At 38.5% G+C, this 15,875-nt stretch overlaps 1 protein-coding gene across 3 annotated transcripts in view; it reads right to left on the reverse strand.

Moving 5' to 3' along the window:
- Positions 1-15,875, reverse strand: part of TTC3 (tetratricopeptide repeat domain 3) — a 127,318-nt gene that overhangs the window by 10,091 nt on the left and 101,352 nt on the right. For all 3 annotated transcript variants that reach the window (XM_087418092.1, XM_087418090.1, XM_087418091.1), the window contains exons 36-41: positions 10,634-10,773; positions 7,274-7,342; positions 6,202-6,298; positions 4,748-4,848; positions 2,833-2,923; positions 2,293-2,394 (exon numbers count right to left, since the gene is read on the reverse strand). In XM_087418092.1, the coding sequence (XP_087274218.1) occupies positions 2,293-2,394; positions 2,833-2,923; positions 4,748-4,848; positions 6,202-6,298; positions 7,274-7,342; positions 10,634-10,773 (600 nt within the window). The remainder of the gene's footprint in view (positions 1-2,292; positions 2,395-2,832; positions 2,924-4,747; positions 4,849-6,201; positions 6,299-7,273; positions 7,343-10,633; positions 10,774-15,875) is intronic.

The raw sequence follows: 15,875 nt of genomic DNA on the forward strand, positions 1-15,875 counted from the left end.
CTCATGAGCAGTGCAGTTCTTTCAACTGTATCTCCTAAATACCTCTTCCCTCCACCCACTCCACTGTCACTCCCTGATCCAGGACATGGCCAGCGGCAACAAGCTAATAACTGGTCGACTGGAAATCACTCAGGCCCCCCTCCCACCATTTCTCCACACTGCAGTCAAGCTGACCGTCACAAAGTATAAAGCTGATGTCGTTCCCTTACTTAAATCTATACTGGCTTCCTGGTGACCTGAGGAAAACTCCAAACTGCTGAATAGGCCTTACAGAATAAGGCTCCCTTTGTTCTGGCCCCTGGGTACTGTTATAATGTTTCTCACTATCGCCCTCTTTGTCATACTGACCTTCTTTTATATCCATGAAAGGAGTGTGTTCTCTTTTTTCGAGCCTCCAAATATGCTGTTTCTTCCATTTGGAATACTCTGCCCCTCCAAACATCATACCATCCCACTCTTCCTCAAACACACACCTACGTACTCCTTTGCCTGGTTAATTCCCATCCTGGACCTCTGGCTCACTGAGCTCTCCAACAGGGAATCTTCCACCGAGGCCCAGACTCTAGCTTAGGTTAGTGTCCCCTAATTCATGCTGTTATAGCATTCTATGCTCCTGCGAAAAACCTTGGCGCACTTTGCTTGTAATTATGGGTTTAAAGTCTCTCTTTTCCCAAACCCATACACTTGGAGGGCACGGACCACATCTAATCCTGAGCACCACTAAATCCCCAATGAAGGAATGAGGGAGAAATGACACAAAGTAAATGATTTTTAGTGATACTTCTTACTCAAGCTCTTGGCACACTGAGATTTCCCAGGATTCTGGATATTAAAACTCTTTTGAGTACTTATAAAATTACAGAAGCTAGAATTACAAATTAATAGCAAAATATTCTGAGAGCCAACATCTTTTCCCCCTTCGTATCTGCTATAAGAACTTGGAAGAACTGTAAATGATAAGTGATCTTTAATTTACTTCTAAATAAAATTCTATTTCTTACTCAGCACAAGGGAGAGAAAAAACTTTGGATCTCAATAGAATATTTTATTCAGTTCAAGGTGGCTAAACCTTTTAATGTTTACAAAACATTTTTTGCAGCTAAATGCACAGTGAGTTTGAATGCTTAGTGTGCAAGGTCCTGATGAGAAAAAGACTCCTTCAAGATCAGGCTCCCTGCAGTCAAGGAGGTTAAGAGTCATCTAAGTTAAGGAGACTGAACACATGACAGAAGAGTCACAGGGGAGGGGCAAACGAGGGCGGCCCCAACTGGGCTTTCAGGGAGAGGCAGAACGCTGAGAGTGAGGATGGTGTTCCAGGCTGCGGAACAGCCCAGGCAAAGGTCTGGCAGTAGCTGAAAGGTGCAAATCAGGTGCTGGGGAAAACAGTCTCCTATATGGAGACAACTTCAGAACCAGAAGATTTCAATGTTGTGCCCAAACATTCTGAAACCTACCTCTAATCAAATCCTGAGTAGAGTCTTTCTTTAAATTCTTACAGTCTGATCTCCTTTGGGCTTAATTCATCTCAATTTAGTGTTTGCTGAGCACCTGCTCTGTGTCCAAATAAGAAACATGTACTCCAGAATACAATAAAGTGATACTAGGTGTAGCCAGCCATATCTTAAAGTCCACAAAATGCAATCAATGCTTTTCTTTACTGCATTGTATATTTTAAAATAAAAAGACAAGGTTTGGCAATCACTGTTATTCAAAAGATTCTGCAAATACCTCCAACTAGCAGTAAAGTATGATATGGCAGACCAACAAAGCCCTTGTATGTCTCAGGTATGGCAGCTTTCACTCTGTATTTGATGAGGAAATAGATCTTAATTTCTAGATTTTGGTCTTATGCCCCCAAGTATCTAGGAATAAGACTATATCTGAGGTGGTATTAGTAGGGAGGGCCTGCCTGAATCACCGGCACTGTTACTCCTAGATTATTATCTCACACTCACACACACCCTCACACACACACCAGCATCCAGAAAAAAAAAGCAGACTAAGGTATGTGAACGTGACAGAAACATGTACCCGAGGTGTGTTCACCTCAGTCCCGTCCTTAGATACTGATGTAGAAAAGACTGATCTTCCTTTTATATAAGGATGCTATAAAGCTTAAAAGATTAACCAATAACACCAATAATGAAAACATCAAAGCAATTATTAATCCATCCCTTCCCCACTCCCAGAAAAACAACAACAAACTACTTTGGCCAGTTAAGAAAGAAATCGTGCTTCACTAGTTTTCTATTTTATTTCCTAAAAAAAGAAAAAAAGATGCGATATACTTACTGTGCTACAGGCAGGAAACGAAAGGTCAGAAATCTGTACTTTAGAAACTTCACTGAGCCGAGAACCATTTTTAATTGCTTGAATTTGTTCTTCAAACTGAGACTGTAGGTAGAAGAAAAGGTGTTCAGTTTTTTAACAAATTTCAAGAGTAAACCACAATTATATATTAATACTTTTTTTTAATATTTCTTACTATACATTACAAATGGGCAACAATTTTCTAATAAATATAACTGAGATACAAGGTATTAAAACCATTATTTCTTGTAAGGCAACAAGTTCAAAATAAGACCTCATTAATCAGAATACACTACAGCTTTATCAAACATAATTTCTCTAATCTTATTAATCAAGGGCAGAACTTAAGATAGTTAACTAAGAAAACAGCATTACTTCCATGAAAAATTCTTAATAATTACAATGAAAAATATATATTGCCTTTATCAGCTCAAAAAAGAAAGTTTCAATATGACATTAGCCTCCCGAGAATTATAACCATCATACAGATTTTGACAGAATTATAAAATATTTTATACTTACCTTTGCTTTCTCAATTTCTTTTCTAACATTAGAAAGAAATGATTCCCATGAATGTATGTCAGACTCCATGTCAGGATATGCTGCAGAATCACTGGAAAAGTAGAAAAATATCAAACTGCTTAATGTCTACTTTAGAAATTTTTTAAAAATTAAAAGCACTAAGGTACAAGTAAAAACAAACATATAAATATGAGAGAAAGATATAATTAACATGATCACACACACACAAACAACTATTTCTAAAGAATTATGTATCTTACAAACTCACAACTAGAAACACTTTAGGAAATTCTAATTATTGATCTAACCAAACCCCTAAAACTGGTGGGCGGAGAGCAAATATTCTGCTGAATTTTAATTTCTTTCCCCAAATTTGAAGATTTCACCATTCTTCATTTGACATCTTCATGTTTAACATCAAAGGCTACCTTTGCATTAAAAAAAAAAAAGCAGCTTGGAACATTTAAAACATTCCAATAAAATCCTCACCCCCACCTTACTGTAAAATAAAGGGTGGGGCCTGACAGACTATGAAAAATTATGATCTCAGCACCTCATGAATCTGGTCTATTGAAAGTGACAGACAAGCTCTATTCCTAATGGAGAAGATCAACAAAACTATCAATCTGTGATTGTGTCAGTTCTCATTATAGATCTTAAAGAAAAAACAGAACACTCCTTTTACATCTTTTCTCTTTTGCTATCCTTTGGGGCAATGGGCAGAGTTAGCACAGAAGCCCTAAGAAAGAAGCTACGTGTACTATGAGGCTTAATAAGGAAGTTGATACTGTTAGATAACACGAGGTCTGAGAAATCTCTGTTTCCCAGATGAGCCACAATGCACAGACTATGGTGAATGCTGAACACAGGCACGTGAACACTCTTGGTCTCAACCTCAGCTGTATTAGTCCTGTAATCTGAATCAGCGTATTAGTTTACCTGTATTCAGAAAGGTTTTCTCAGGTGAAAAAAACAATCTCGAAAAATGAAGAAATAAAGAACTATACCTTAAAACATTTTCCATGACCCACAGTGGTGCAACACTGAGGGTTTGAAATTTAAATCAAAAAGCACTAGGAAAGATGAAAAATCTGAGATTAAAAAGTCAAAACCTGTGTATGGAATATGATAAAAGGACCGGATGAAAAGTAACCCCATGTGGGAAAACCCACACAGAAAAGTGCTAAATGCAAGACTGAAGAAGACTCTTCAGCATTCCCAGGTAAAATTTATTCCAAAAACAAAGCAAAACAAACAAAAACAGGTTAAGATTACGGAGAGTTGAAGAAAATGGCCATATGTGAATATCTTCTGAAGTGACATTCCCATACTCTTGCCATTAAGACGGTTAAGTAACTGTTCCTACGGAAGGCAACTGTTTAAAAGCCTTGAAAATGTGATCTTCATTCCAGAAATGTATTGCATGGAAATGATTAACAACGTCCATAAAAATTTAGCTACAAGATTACTCACTGTAGTGTAGCTTCTATCAATAAAACGTGCAAACAACCCCACTATCCCCCCCATACAGTGGTGTATGATAAATCATGACACGTTTGTATGCTGGAATACTAGTCAGCCTTTCAAAATTAGGTTGGAGAAATGTAATTACTGATATGAAAGGAAGCTTCCTATATACTACTTGGTGAAAAAATATATATAAATTGTCATTTTTTTCAAATACTTACTGAATTTATTCTAAAATATTAACTAGTTATATCTCAATGTAGAATTATGGATAATTTTTATTTTTGTTTATATGTTTTAATTTTTCTACAATTGAACATGTATTAACTGTGTAACTATTAAAAATAAAACAGTCCTGTCTCATCTAAAATGTTCTTTTCTCAAATAGCTCTAACTTTTATTTACTAAATGACATGCTGAGAAAGATTCCTGTGACACCACACAGTACCTGCTCATTAGCTTCAGGTTCTTAAGATACCCTTCTGCTTGTGATTCCATGATCTGTAACTTATACACCTCCGTCTCCTTCCAGTTTTCAAGCACAGATACCTACCATTAGATTAGAGAATGCTGAGTATTTTAAAACTGAAAAACTGAAACTATTTTAAAGTTGTTAAAAGTTATAAACCACTTCTGAGTTTCTCCTTAAATGACACAGGATGACACAGTCACCAGAACTTGATTATGCTATAATTGTACTCAGGTAAACAGGAATTAAAACTTTTGAATTTGAAAATACAGTAACAAAATGACAGTAAAATTATGTACCTTAAACAATACTTTTCTCAGATATGCAGTTTTCCACATGGCTTACTGCTTAAGCCATATACAAGCACAGAGCTAGGTTACCTGTGTGTTTACACCTTATACATCATCTATGGTCCTGTCCATGGTGAGCAGAGGGCCAGAGGCCAGCAGAATAATCCCAAGGCTGCACCCTATCAAATTTAAACGCCTCAGAGAAGTTGTTCTCAGCACAGGCATCAAAAGCCTCTAGGGCATGTTTTAAAACATTCAGACTCTCTGGCTTCCCCACAAGCCAATTGGCCATTTTTGTAAGAGTTACTGCAGGAAATGTAAATCTGCCTTGTTTTAATCCATGTGTCAGTAACCTTGACAGGGCCACCAGGCAAACCCACGTGCCACATGGTGGTAAGGGAGAACTGAACAGGCTCGGGAATACAGATGCAGGCATAGGATCCACAAAGTATAGGTACTTGGGCTTTTTTTAATTCCTTTCCTTAGAAGCAGCTGTGTAGTCAATATTTCATTAAAGGATTCACGTTTGCAGATTGCAATAAACTAAGCCTTTTCTTATTTTCCCAGAATAATCATAGACACATATACCAATAAATAATATTTATTTCTCAATTAGAAAAACAAAGCAACCATGTTTCAGGAACTCAATAAAATATAGGCAGAGGTCATTATTTTGATTTTTGTCTCAGTAGTTTCTCAAATAGTATATTGACATTGGTATATATTCTTCTGGGGGGAGGAGACAGTATATTCTTAACAAGTAGATTATTTTCAAGTTCCTTTTCTAGTACTGGCAAATATGCTTTATGGTTGACTGCCATGTGGTGCATCACTTGATTCAATATGACGAAGCCATTCAAAGCGTAGATCATGGAAAATGACCAAATTACAATGTTAAATAAAGAAAGCAGGTTACAAAATTTGGTGTACACTATGAGTACACCAGTTATGTAACACGACATAGCCATAAGGGTAGAAAATTAAAAAGCTATCTGCCAGGAAAGTGGTTGTTTCAGAGAGGCAGGATTATGAGTGACATCCCTGAGCCTCCAGCAATGTTGCTATGCCTCCTGCATAATTAAACACAAAGCACACAAATGACATCCTGCCACATCTGTCAGTCACCAGGCGTCCTGGACTCACCTCTGCAGCCACAGCTCTTTGAAGACTCTCTTCATAACGCTCTTTCCCTTTCTTTATACACTCTTCTATTTTCATTTTCTCATTTGTAAATGTATTACTGCAAATATTACAGAAAAACTTCTTGAAAAAAATTTAACCAGTGAGATCACAAAGACTTAAGCTAGGTTAATTTTGAAATCATGCCACAAAAAGACTTATATAACATCTTCTAGAGGACTTCTTGCCCAATATTTTACTGATACAGACTCACAAGTGCTCTTTGCACTTTACAAATGATCAAAAAGAAGATATGAAATTAAAAGTGAGTATTTGGTTGAGAATGCTGAGAAACTGGTTCACCATTTTTATGAGGGTAGGTGGAGTATAATCTAACTATGTTAATCAACTTCATAGAACATCCTTCATCCTTTGAGTCAGAAATTCTATTTTGACACATATTACAAGGAAACAACCCAAAGGAAAAAAGCAATCTGCACACAGTTGTTCAAGGCAATACTTTTATAACAGCTAAAAAAAGGCGGCCATGGACCATGATGTGAATAGAAATGTGCATATGAAACAATATTAAGTGAGAAAAGCGGACTACAACAGCTTACTACTGAATATACTGGTTACCAGTATGTGAAAATATTATTTCCATCAATAAAAGTGAAAAAGAAACTTTTTATGGGTTCATAATAAAAATTCTTTAACAAACCTATAACTACAGAGCAACAAACTATCATAATATAGTTGGGACTTATTTCAAGTAACAGCAAAGAAAAATTTTTAAAACACATTTTTAGTTTCAAGTTAATTCAAGGGAAAAGAGGAGTAATCAACAACAACAAACTCAGCATTTCTTATACTGACAACGTGAAAAAAAAGTAGGAACATTGTAAAATAAAAATACTTAAAGAATAAATCTATTAAAATATTATTTTAAAGAACAGAAACAGAAATAAAGAAAAGAGAAACGTAATTACTTCAAAGAAACAGACAAGCAACAATAATATTTATAAGTCTACTGCGCTTGTGCCTCTGGTATTAAAAGTAAAATAAAATAGTAAAAATAAATTTAAGCTTCATTTGCCTGATTTTAGGGGACTGATCCAGAAGTAATTCATATTCCTTATCGTCTCCGTCATTTTTCTGGGTATACCTACAAATGTATAATCACCAAATTTTAATTACTTTTCAAAGATTTTTAAAAACACAATCCCACACAGTAAATTCTACCCATATCCATGTGAACATTTCTTGAATTCTTTATAAGTTTCTACATTTTGTTTCATTTCTAATATCTTCTAAATAGGAAAAGAATTTGAGTCATTTTCCTTTGGGGAAATTTTCCTTTTACACCTCGAAGGCAGATGACCTTTTTCTTGATTCTAGGTCATAGGCTTGCAGCGTAGATCACCCCGTCTCAGTCCACTTCAAGCAGCACCTCCAGGTGGTGCAACACGAGACAGAGGAGCACAGCTGCTGGCGGATCACCATCAGTATGACCAGCGGTGCTCATTCAAAATCAGACAGCCTTCCATTCTTTAGAACAGAACTTCAAGTCCAGTTAACGCACACACACACTCATGCAGGCACGCAGTCTGATAACCCTTCTAAACAAGGTGGGTAAAGCTCTGACTCCTGAGCAACGCCCTGCGCAAGACGGGTTCTGTCTCTTCTTTCACGCTCTCCTACACGCCTTTTTGGCCATCTCTATTGCTAAAAATCCCAAGTTTTCACTAAGAACCAGTTTAAATGCCATTTCTTCTCTTTTGTAAAATATTTCCTCTACGTATTACATATTGGGTAGCTCTTTCATAAAATTTCTGCCTTCTCTCTCAGTTATCTGTGATTTTTATCACTGCACCAATCATGAGCTCCTTACGTCTCCTTCATTTCTTAATGAATGCTAAGTGTGATGTAAAGCGTAGAAAAATCAATGAAATCATTCCTCGTAATCTTTGTGCTTCTCTAAGAGATCCCAAGAGTTTTAAAATTTTACTTTAAAATCTAAATATAAAAATTTAGCTTTAAAGCATTTATTTGGCAAGTGCAAAAAGTAGAGAAGCCTACGGCTTATCTTTAAATTGTGACAGAAAAGGGCGAAGAAATGTATTAATAAAGTAAAAATAAACAATGAAACGTTTATTCCTTGGCAGAAATGGTTAATTTTTGTTAGCACGGAAAAAAAATTTTCTTATCACCAACAGCCTCATTGATTTTGACTAGTTTGATGGTATGCCTGAATTGAGCACATAAAAAATATTTATTAAATATAAATATTCCTGAATTTTTGAATAACTTAATGATTAAGACTAGACCTGTTCAAAAATATTAAGAGGTAAAGAGCTTTACAGGGCCAGCCCTGTGGCTTAGCAGTTAAGTGTGTGCGCTCTGCTACTGGTGGCCCGGGTTCAGAACCTGGGTGCGCACTGACGCACCGCTTCTCCAGCCATGCTGAGGCTGCATCCCACATACGGCAACTAGAAGGATGTGCAACTATGACATACAACTATCCGCTGGGGCTTTGGGGGCAAAAAAAAAAAACCAAAAGGAGGAGGATTGGCAATAGATGTTAGCTCAGAGCCAGTCTTCCTCAGCAAAAAGAGGAAGATTAGCATGGATGTTAGCTCAGGGCTGATCTTCCTCACAAGAAAAAAAAAAAAAGAGCTTTACAGACATTTTCATTTCCATAAATGTGTTCTTCTAATGAAACTACTTTGAGCATAATCAAAATATGACAATGCAATGTTTCATATTTCATCATTCTTTTAAGGACTGTCTAAAAACTGCCCAAATGTAATGCTAACAAGACTCATTAGGGGCATGGGGGCCCTCAGAGAAGGCGAGTTTTGAGCTGAGACCTGAGAGATGGGGACACACGGGACAGAGCAATCTGGCAGAGGGCACAAGCCCTGCGGCAGAACAGACCTGCATGATGTTTGAAAATACATAGGCGTGTTGTCGTCTTTACATTCAGCCCACATCACAAGCAAACAAAAGAAAAATGAATGTCAGTGAAAACAAAATCGATAAAAAAAAAAAAAAAGGGCCGGCCCTGTGGCTTGGTGGTTAAGTGCGTGCGCTGCGATGCTGGTGGCCCGGGTTCAGATCCCGGGTGCGCATCGAGGCACCACTTCTCCGTTCATCCTGAGGCCGAGTCCCGCATACAGCAACTAGAAGGATGTGCAGCTACAACATACAACTATCCACTGGGGCTTTGGGGGGAAAAAATAAAATAAATAAAATCTTAAAAAAAAAAAAATTTAAAAATTTAAAAAAAAAAAAAAAAAAAAAAAAAAAAAAAAAGACTCATTAATGAAAGTCATCTGGTCATAAGGCATGGCAAATGGAAAAAACAGAAATGCCCTGAAAGGTGAGTGGGGTAGTGTGGTCCCCAGTGAACCATGCCTCCCATCGTTCATGCCCTTCAGTATGGACTAGGCTTCAACTTGCTTCAAACAACAGAATAGGGCAGAAGTGATGCTGATAGTTCTGGGCCTAAACTTTGAGAAGGCCTGGCAGCTTCCACTTCCGCACTCTTGGAAGCCCTTAGCCATCACATACGAGGGTCTGGCTACCACGCAGGAGACCATGTGGAGAGACCATATAGATAGAAGTCACATGAAGAGGCCACATGGAGAGGGAGAAGCCCTGAAACTACATGCAGAGAAAGAGGCCAAGACATCCCAGCATCCCAGCTGAGCCCAGCCCCAGGCAATTCCCAGCTAAATGCAGCCACATGAGGAACCACTGGCAAGACCAGCAGAATGGCCCAGTGCAACTCAGCCCAGATTGCAAGACCATGATGGAATAAAATGCCTGTTAATTTAAGCCACTGAGTTTTGGGTGTTTTGTTACACAATGGTGGATAACAATTAAGCTGAAGAATCATATGACATATCACTATTCAGGGAAGAGAGGGGTTAGTAATCGATCATAGAGAATCTTAAAACAAACTTGGCTCATCTGACAATTGTATTACCTGTATATATTACACAAAATCCTTCATACTACAGGACCAAATCTTAATAATTTAAAAATTCAGGATGGAAGTGATTATAAATATAATAATCATCACAGAATCTTAGTGCTGGAAAGAACCGTAGATCTAGACTAGCCCCCACATTTTACAGATAAGAAAAAAGGGTCAAGGGTCAAAGGTAACGTTCACAGTAAAGGGTGGTGTTCAGACCAAAAGGAAGTCAGTTCTTTGTTGATTTGAAGTCCCACTTTTATTTAATCTATCTGTAAACATGATAGGTTTAGAAAAAGTTTTGGGTGAGATAATTCCCCAATGGATGTTCTTTAAAAATGAGATGAAAACAGTACCTAAAATTTTCACTTTACTTGATATAGTTTGAAATTGAATATCAAAAAATGTCAAAATAACCCAAAAAAACCCAAGTAAAAAAACAATAAAACTCACTGCCTTTCAGTTGTTACTTACATTTCACTGGCATTTAAAACCTTTTTCATTTTCTTCTTCAGTGTTTTGAGTCTTTCTTGGATTTCTTTTTTCTCCTGTTGCCATTTTTTAATTTCCTTTTCCAAATCTTCGAGGAACCAATCTAATTCTGTCTTTGAGATCTAAAAACATTTTAGAGAGGGAGAAGTCAAGATGGCAGCATAGGCAGACTCTGAACTCAACTCTTCCCACCGACACAGCCAATTTACAACTACTCGTGGAAAAATTATCCCTGAGACAGAACTGAAAACTGGATAAGAGGAACTCCTGCAACAAAGGACAATCCTAATTGAGGTGGAAGAGGCAGAGACTCCCTTCTGGAGAGGAAAAAATGCCACCTTCACAAGCTGCAGCGCTTCACGACCGCCCAGGAGCAGCCCACAGGTACGCAGCCTCCCTGGAGGAGCGGGGCCCTGAGCCGGGAGCACCCCCACTGTGGGCATTTTGCGGACCCAGCACAATTGAGATGAGTGGCAGAATATCTGACTTTGCCTGCTACTAAAACATTGGGGAGTACCCCCAGAAAAGGTGGTTCACAAAGAAATTAAAACCGGCTCTTAAAGGGCCCACGCGCAAACTCACCTGTTTCAGAAAGCAACCTAAAATCACCAGAAAGAAAGCTGCATAGTGCTTTGGTGAAAACAGATTCACCTGATAGGCCCTGAGTGCATGTCGGTGAGAGGTGAGACCTTTCCAGGGACTGGGGACATGGGCGGCGGCCATTGCTGTGGCCTGGTGTGGGCGTGCTGACACAGACACCATTGGAGTTCTCCCTGGGCTGCTAGGCCAGGTCTGTCCCACCCACTAGAGCACCGATTTAATCCAGCTCAGCCAGGGCAGGCAGCCCACCCTAGAGACTGGCCCTACCCAACAACAAGCCCTCAGGCAACTTGTGGGCCTGCACAGATTGGTGACGGGATTCTCTGCAGCCTGGCAACTGAGCCCACTTCAGTGGGGCAGGGCGTACAAAAGGAGCGGGTGGAGAGTGTGGGGCAGTGGTGGAGTGTGTGGGGCTCCCGCCGTGGAGAGACTGGGTCTACTTCAGGAGGTCGGGGCACGTACACGGGGCAGGACTGTGTTGACTGTGTGTGTGGACCTGTGGGCAGCAGGGCTTGTCAGTTGCAGAAGACTTGTGCTTCTCAAAGACCCACATAGGGGGTTTGCCCCACCTTCCAAAGCCTGAAACAACTGGGTGCTTCCATGCCTGAAGCCAGCCCCACCCAGCTGCAATCCTCAGAGAGCTGACAAGAGACCTAAAGGCTGGAGGCTTATAGCAATTGTAAGCCCCCGAGCCTAACAACCTGCCACGCTGGGGGCCTACTCACTTAAAAGAAATACTGCAACACAAATGTGGTATTAGAACTTGCAGCCAACTGTGCTGGGGCTCCAAACACCTGATAAAGAGACTGAAGGGCCTACAACAACTACAAACAGCTGAGCATTACAACAGCTGATAACTCCGCCTTCCCAGGCACCTACAGGGAGAGCAAACAGGCCACAACAGAAGGACACATGTAGCCCACATAGGGGTCACCCCTGGAACATTGAGAACTGAGGGAAGCACATGGCAGGCCTCCTAAGGCATCACTTATATAAGGTCACCTATCCAAGAGCAGGAGACGCAGCTGACCTACCTGATACGTAGACACAAGCACAGGGAAAGAGGCAAAATGAGGAGGCAAAGGAATACATTCCAAGGAAGAGAACAGGACAAAACCCCAGAAAAGGAACTAAGTGAAACAGAAATGAGCAACCTACCTGACAGAGAGTTCAAACTAAGACTGTTAAGGATGCTCACTGATGTGGGGAGAAGAATAGATGAACTCAGTGAGAATGTCAACAAAGAAATGGAAGATATAAAAAAGAACCAATCAGAAATGAAGAATACAATACTGGAAATGAAAAATTCACCAGAGGGACTCAAAAGCAGAGTAGAGGATACAGAAGAACGGATCTGTGAGCTGGACGAAAGACTAGAAGAAATTACCCAAGCTGAACAGGTAAAAGAGAAAAGAATTAAAAAGAGTGAGGACAGTCTAAGGGACCTCTGGGACAACATCAAGCGCACTAACATCCGTGTTATAGGTGTCCTGGAAGGAGAATAGTGAGATAAAGGGGCAGAGAATCTATTTCAAGAAATAATAGATGAAAACTTCCCTAACCTAAGGAAGGAAACAGATATCCAGGTACAGGAAGCACAGAGAGCCCCAAACAAGATAAACCCAAAGAGGCCCACACCAAGACACATCATAATCAAAATGTCCAGAATTAAAGAGAGAATCCTAAAAGCCACAAGAGAAAGACAAGTTACATACAAAGGAAACCCCACAAGGCTATCAGCTGACTTCTCAGCAGAAACCTTACAGGCTAGAAGAGAGTGGCACGATATCTTTAAAGTGCTAAAAGGAAAAAACTTACAGCCAAGAATACTCTACCCAGCAAGGTTATCATTCAAAATGGAAGGAGAGATCAAAAATTTCCCAGACAAGCAAAAATTAAAGGAGTTTGTCACCAAGAAACCAGTGCTACAAGAAATGTAAAAGGGACTGATTTAAGGGGAAAAGAGAAGACCACAAATAGGAAAAATTATCTATTTCCATGATAAGAGGGTAATGGATACAAATGCACAAAACAGAGGTTAGATATGATATCAAAAACATAAAATGAGGGAGGAGGGGAGTTAAAGAGTAGAGCTTTCAGACAGAGGTCAAACTAAAGAGACCATCAATTCTGTATAGAAGGAGAAAAGAACAGAGAAGGACTACTAAAACACTGAGAAAAAAAAAGTTAAAAAATGGCAGTAAGTACATACTTATCAATAGCTACTTTAAACATCAATGGACTAAATGCTCCAATTAAAAGGCATAGGGTGGCTGACTGGATAAAACAACAAGACCCACATATATGCCGCATACAAGAGACACACTTCAGACCTAAAGACACTCACAAACTGAAAGTGAAGGGATGGAAAAAGATACTCCATGCAAATGGCAATAAAAGGAAGCTGGGATAGCAGTACTCATATCAGACAAAATAGACCTTAAAACAAAAACTGTAAAGAGAGACAAAGAAGGGCATTACATAATGATCAAGGGAACAATCCAACAAGAGGATATAACACTTGTAAATATCTACACACCCAATGTAGGTGCACCTAAGTATATAAAGCAATTATTAACAGACATAAAAACAGAAATAGACAGTAAGACAACAATAGTAGGGGACTTGAACACTCCATTTACACCAACGGATAGATCATCCAAACAGAAGATCAATAAGGAAACACTGGCCTTAAATCACACACTAGAACAGATGGACCTAGCAGATATATACAGAGCATTCCATCCAAAAACTGAAGAATACACGTTCTTTTCAAATGCACATGGAACATTCTCCAGGATTGATCACATATTAGGCCACAAAACAAGTCTACATAAATTTAAGAAGACTGAAATAATATCAAGCATCTTTTCTGATCACAATGGTATGAAACTGGAAATCAACTATAGGAAGAAAATCAGAAAAGCCACAAATACGTGGCAATTAAACAAAATGCTACTGAATAACGACTGGGTCAACGAAGAAATCAAAGAAGAAATCAAAAAATACCTGGAGACGAAATGAAAAAACAACATGCCAGAATTTATGGGATACAGCAAAAGCGGTTCTAAGAGGGAAGTTTATAGCGATACAGGCCTATCTCAACAAACAAGAAAAATCTCAAATAAACAATCTAACAATGCACCTAAAGGAACTGGAAAAAGAAGAACAAACAAAGCCCAAAATCAGTAGAAGAAGGGAAATAACAAGAATCAGAGCAGAAATAAATGAAATAAAGACTAAAAAAAACAACAGAAAAAATTAATAAAACCAAGAGCTGGTTCTTTGAAAAGATAAACAAAATTGACAAACCTTTAGCTAGACTCACCAAGAAAAAAAGAGAGAAGGCACAAATAAGTAAAATCAGAAATGAAAGAGGAGAAATTGCAACAGACACCTCGGAAATACAAAAGATTATAAGAGAATACTATGAAAAGCTATATGCCAACCAATTCGACAATCTGGAAGAAATGGATAAATTCTTAGAATCATACAACCTTCCAAAACTGGATCAAGAAGAAGTAGAGAATTTGAATAGACCAATCACCAGTAAGGAGATCGAAACAGTAATCACAAACCTCCCCAAAAATAAAAGTCCAGGACCAGACAGCTTCCCTGGTGAATTCTACCAAACAGTCAAAGAAGACTTAATACCTATCCTTCTCAAACTCTTCCAAAAAATTGAAGGGGGGCGGGAAGCTCCCTAACTCATTCTACAAAGCTGACATTACCCTGATACCAAAACCAGACAAGGACAACACAAAAAAAGAAAATTACAGGTCAGTATCACTGATGAACATCGATACAAATATCCTCAACAAAATACTAGCAAATCGCATACAACAATACATTAAAAAGATTATACACCATCATCAGGTGGGATTTATTCCAGGTATGCAGGGATGGTTCAACATTCGCAAATCAATCATCGTGATACACCACATTAATAAAATGAAGAATAAGAATCACATGATCATGTCAATAGATGCAGACAAGGCATTTGACAAGATACAGCATCCATTTATGATAAAAACTCTGAATAAAATGGGTATAGAAGGAAAGTACCTCAACATAATAAAGGCCATATATGAGAAACCCACAGCTAATATCATCCTCAATGGAGAAAAACTGAAACCTATCCCTCTAAGAACAGGAACCAGACAAAGATGCCCACTGTCACCACTCCTATTTAACATAGTACTGGAAGTCCTAGCCAGAGCAATCAGGCAAGAAAAAGAAATAAAAGGGATCCAAATTGGAAAGCAAGAAGTGAAACTGTCACTATTTGCAGATGACATGATTTTATATATAGAAAACCCTAAAGAATCCACCAAAAAACTTTTAGAAGTAATGAATACGGTAAAGTTGCAGGATACAAAATCAACATACAAAAATCAGTTGCATTTCTATACACTAACAACGAAGCAGCAGAAAGAGAAATTAAGAATACAATCCCATTTACAATTGCAACAAAAAGAATAAAATACCTAGGAATAAACTTAACCAAAGAGGTGAAAGATCTGTATACCAAAAACTATAAAACATTGCTGAAAGAAATTGAAGAAGACACAAAGAAATGGAAAGACATTCCGTACTCTTGGATCGGAAGAATTAACATAGTTAA

The sequence above is a fragment of the Ceratotherium simum genome, chromosome 27 (assembly GCF_057802395.1).
Source record: "Ceratotherium simum simum isolate JZ-2026a chromosome 27, ASM5780239v1, whole genome shotgun sequence".
NCBI lineage: Eukaryota > Metazoa > Chordata > Mammalia > Perissodactyla > Rhinocerotidae > Ceratotherium > Ceratotherium simum.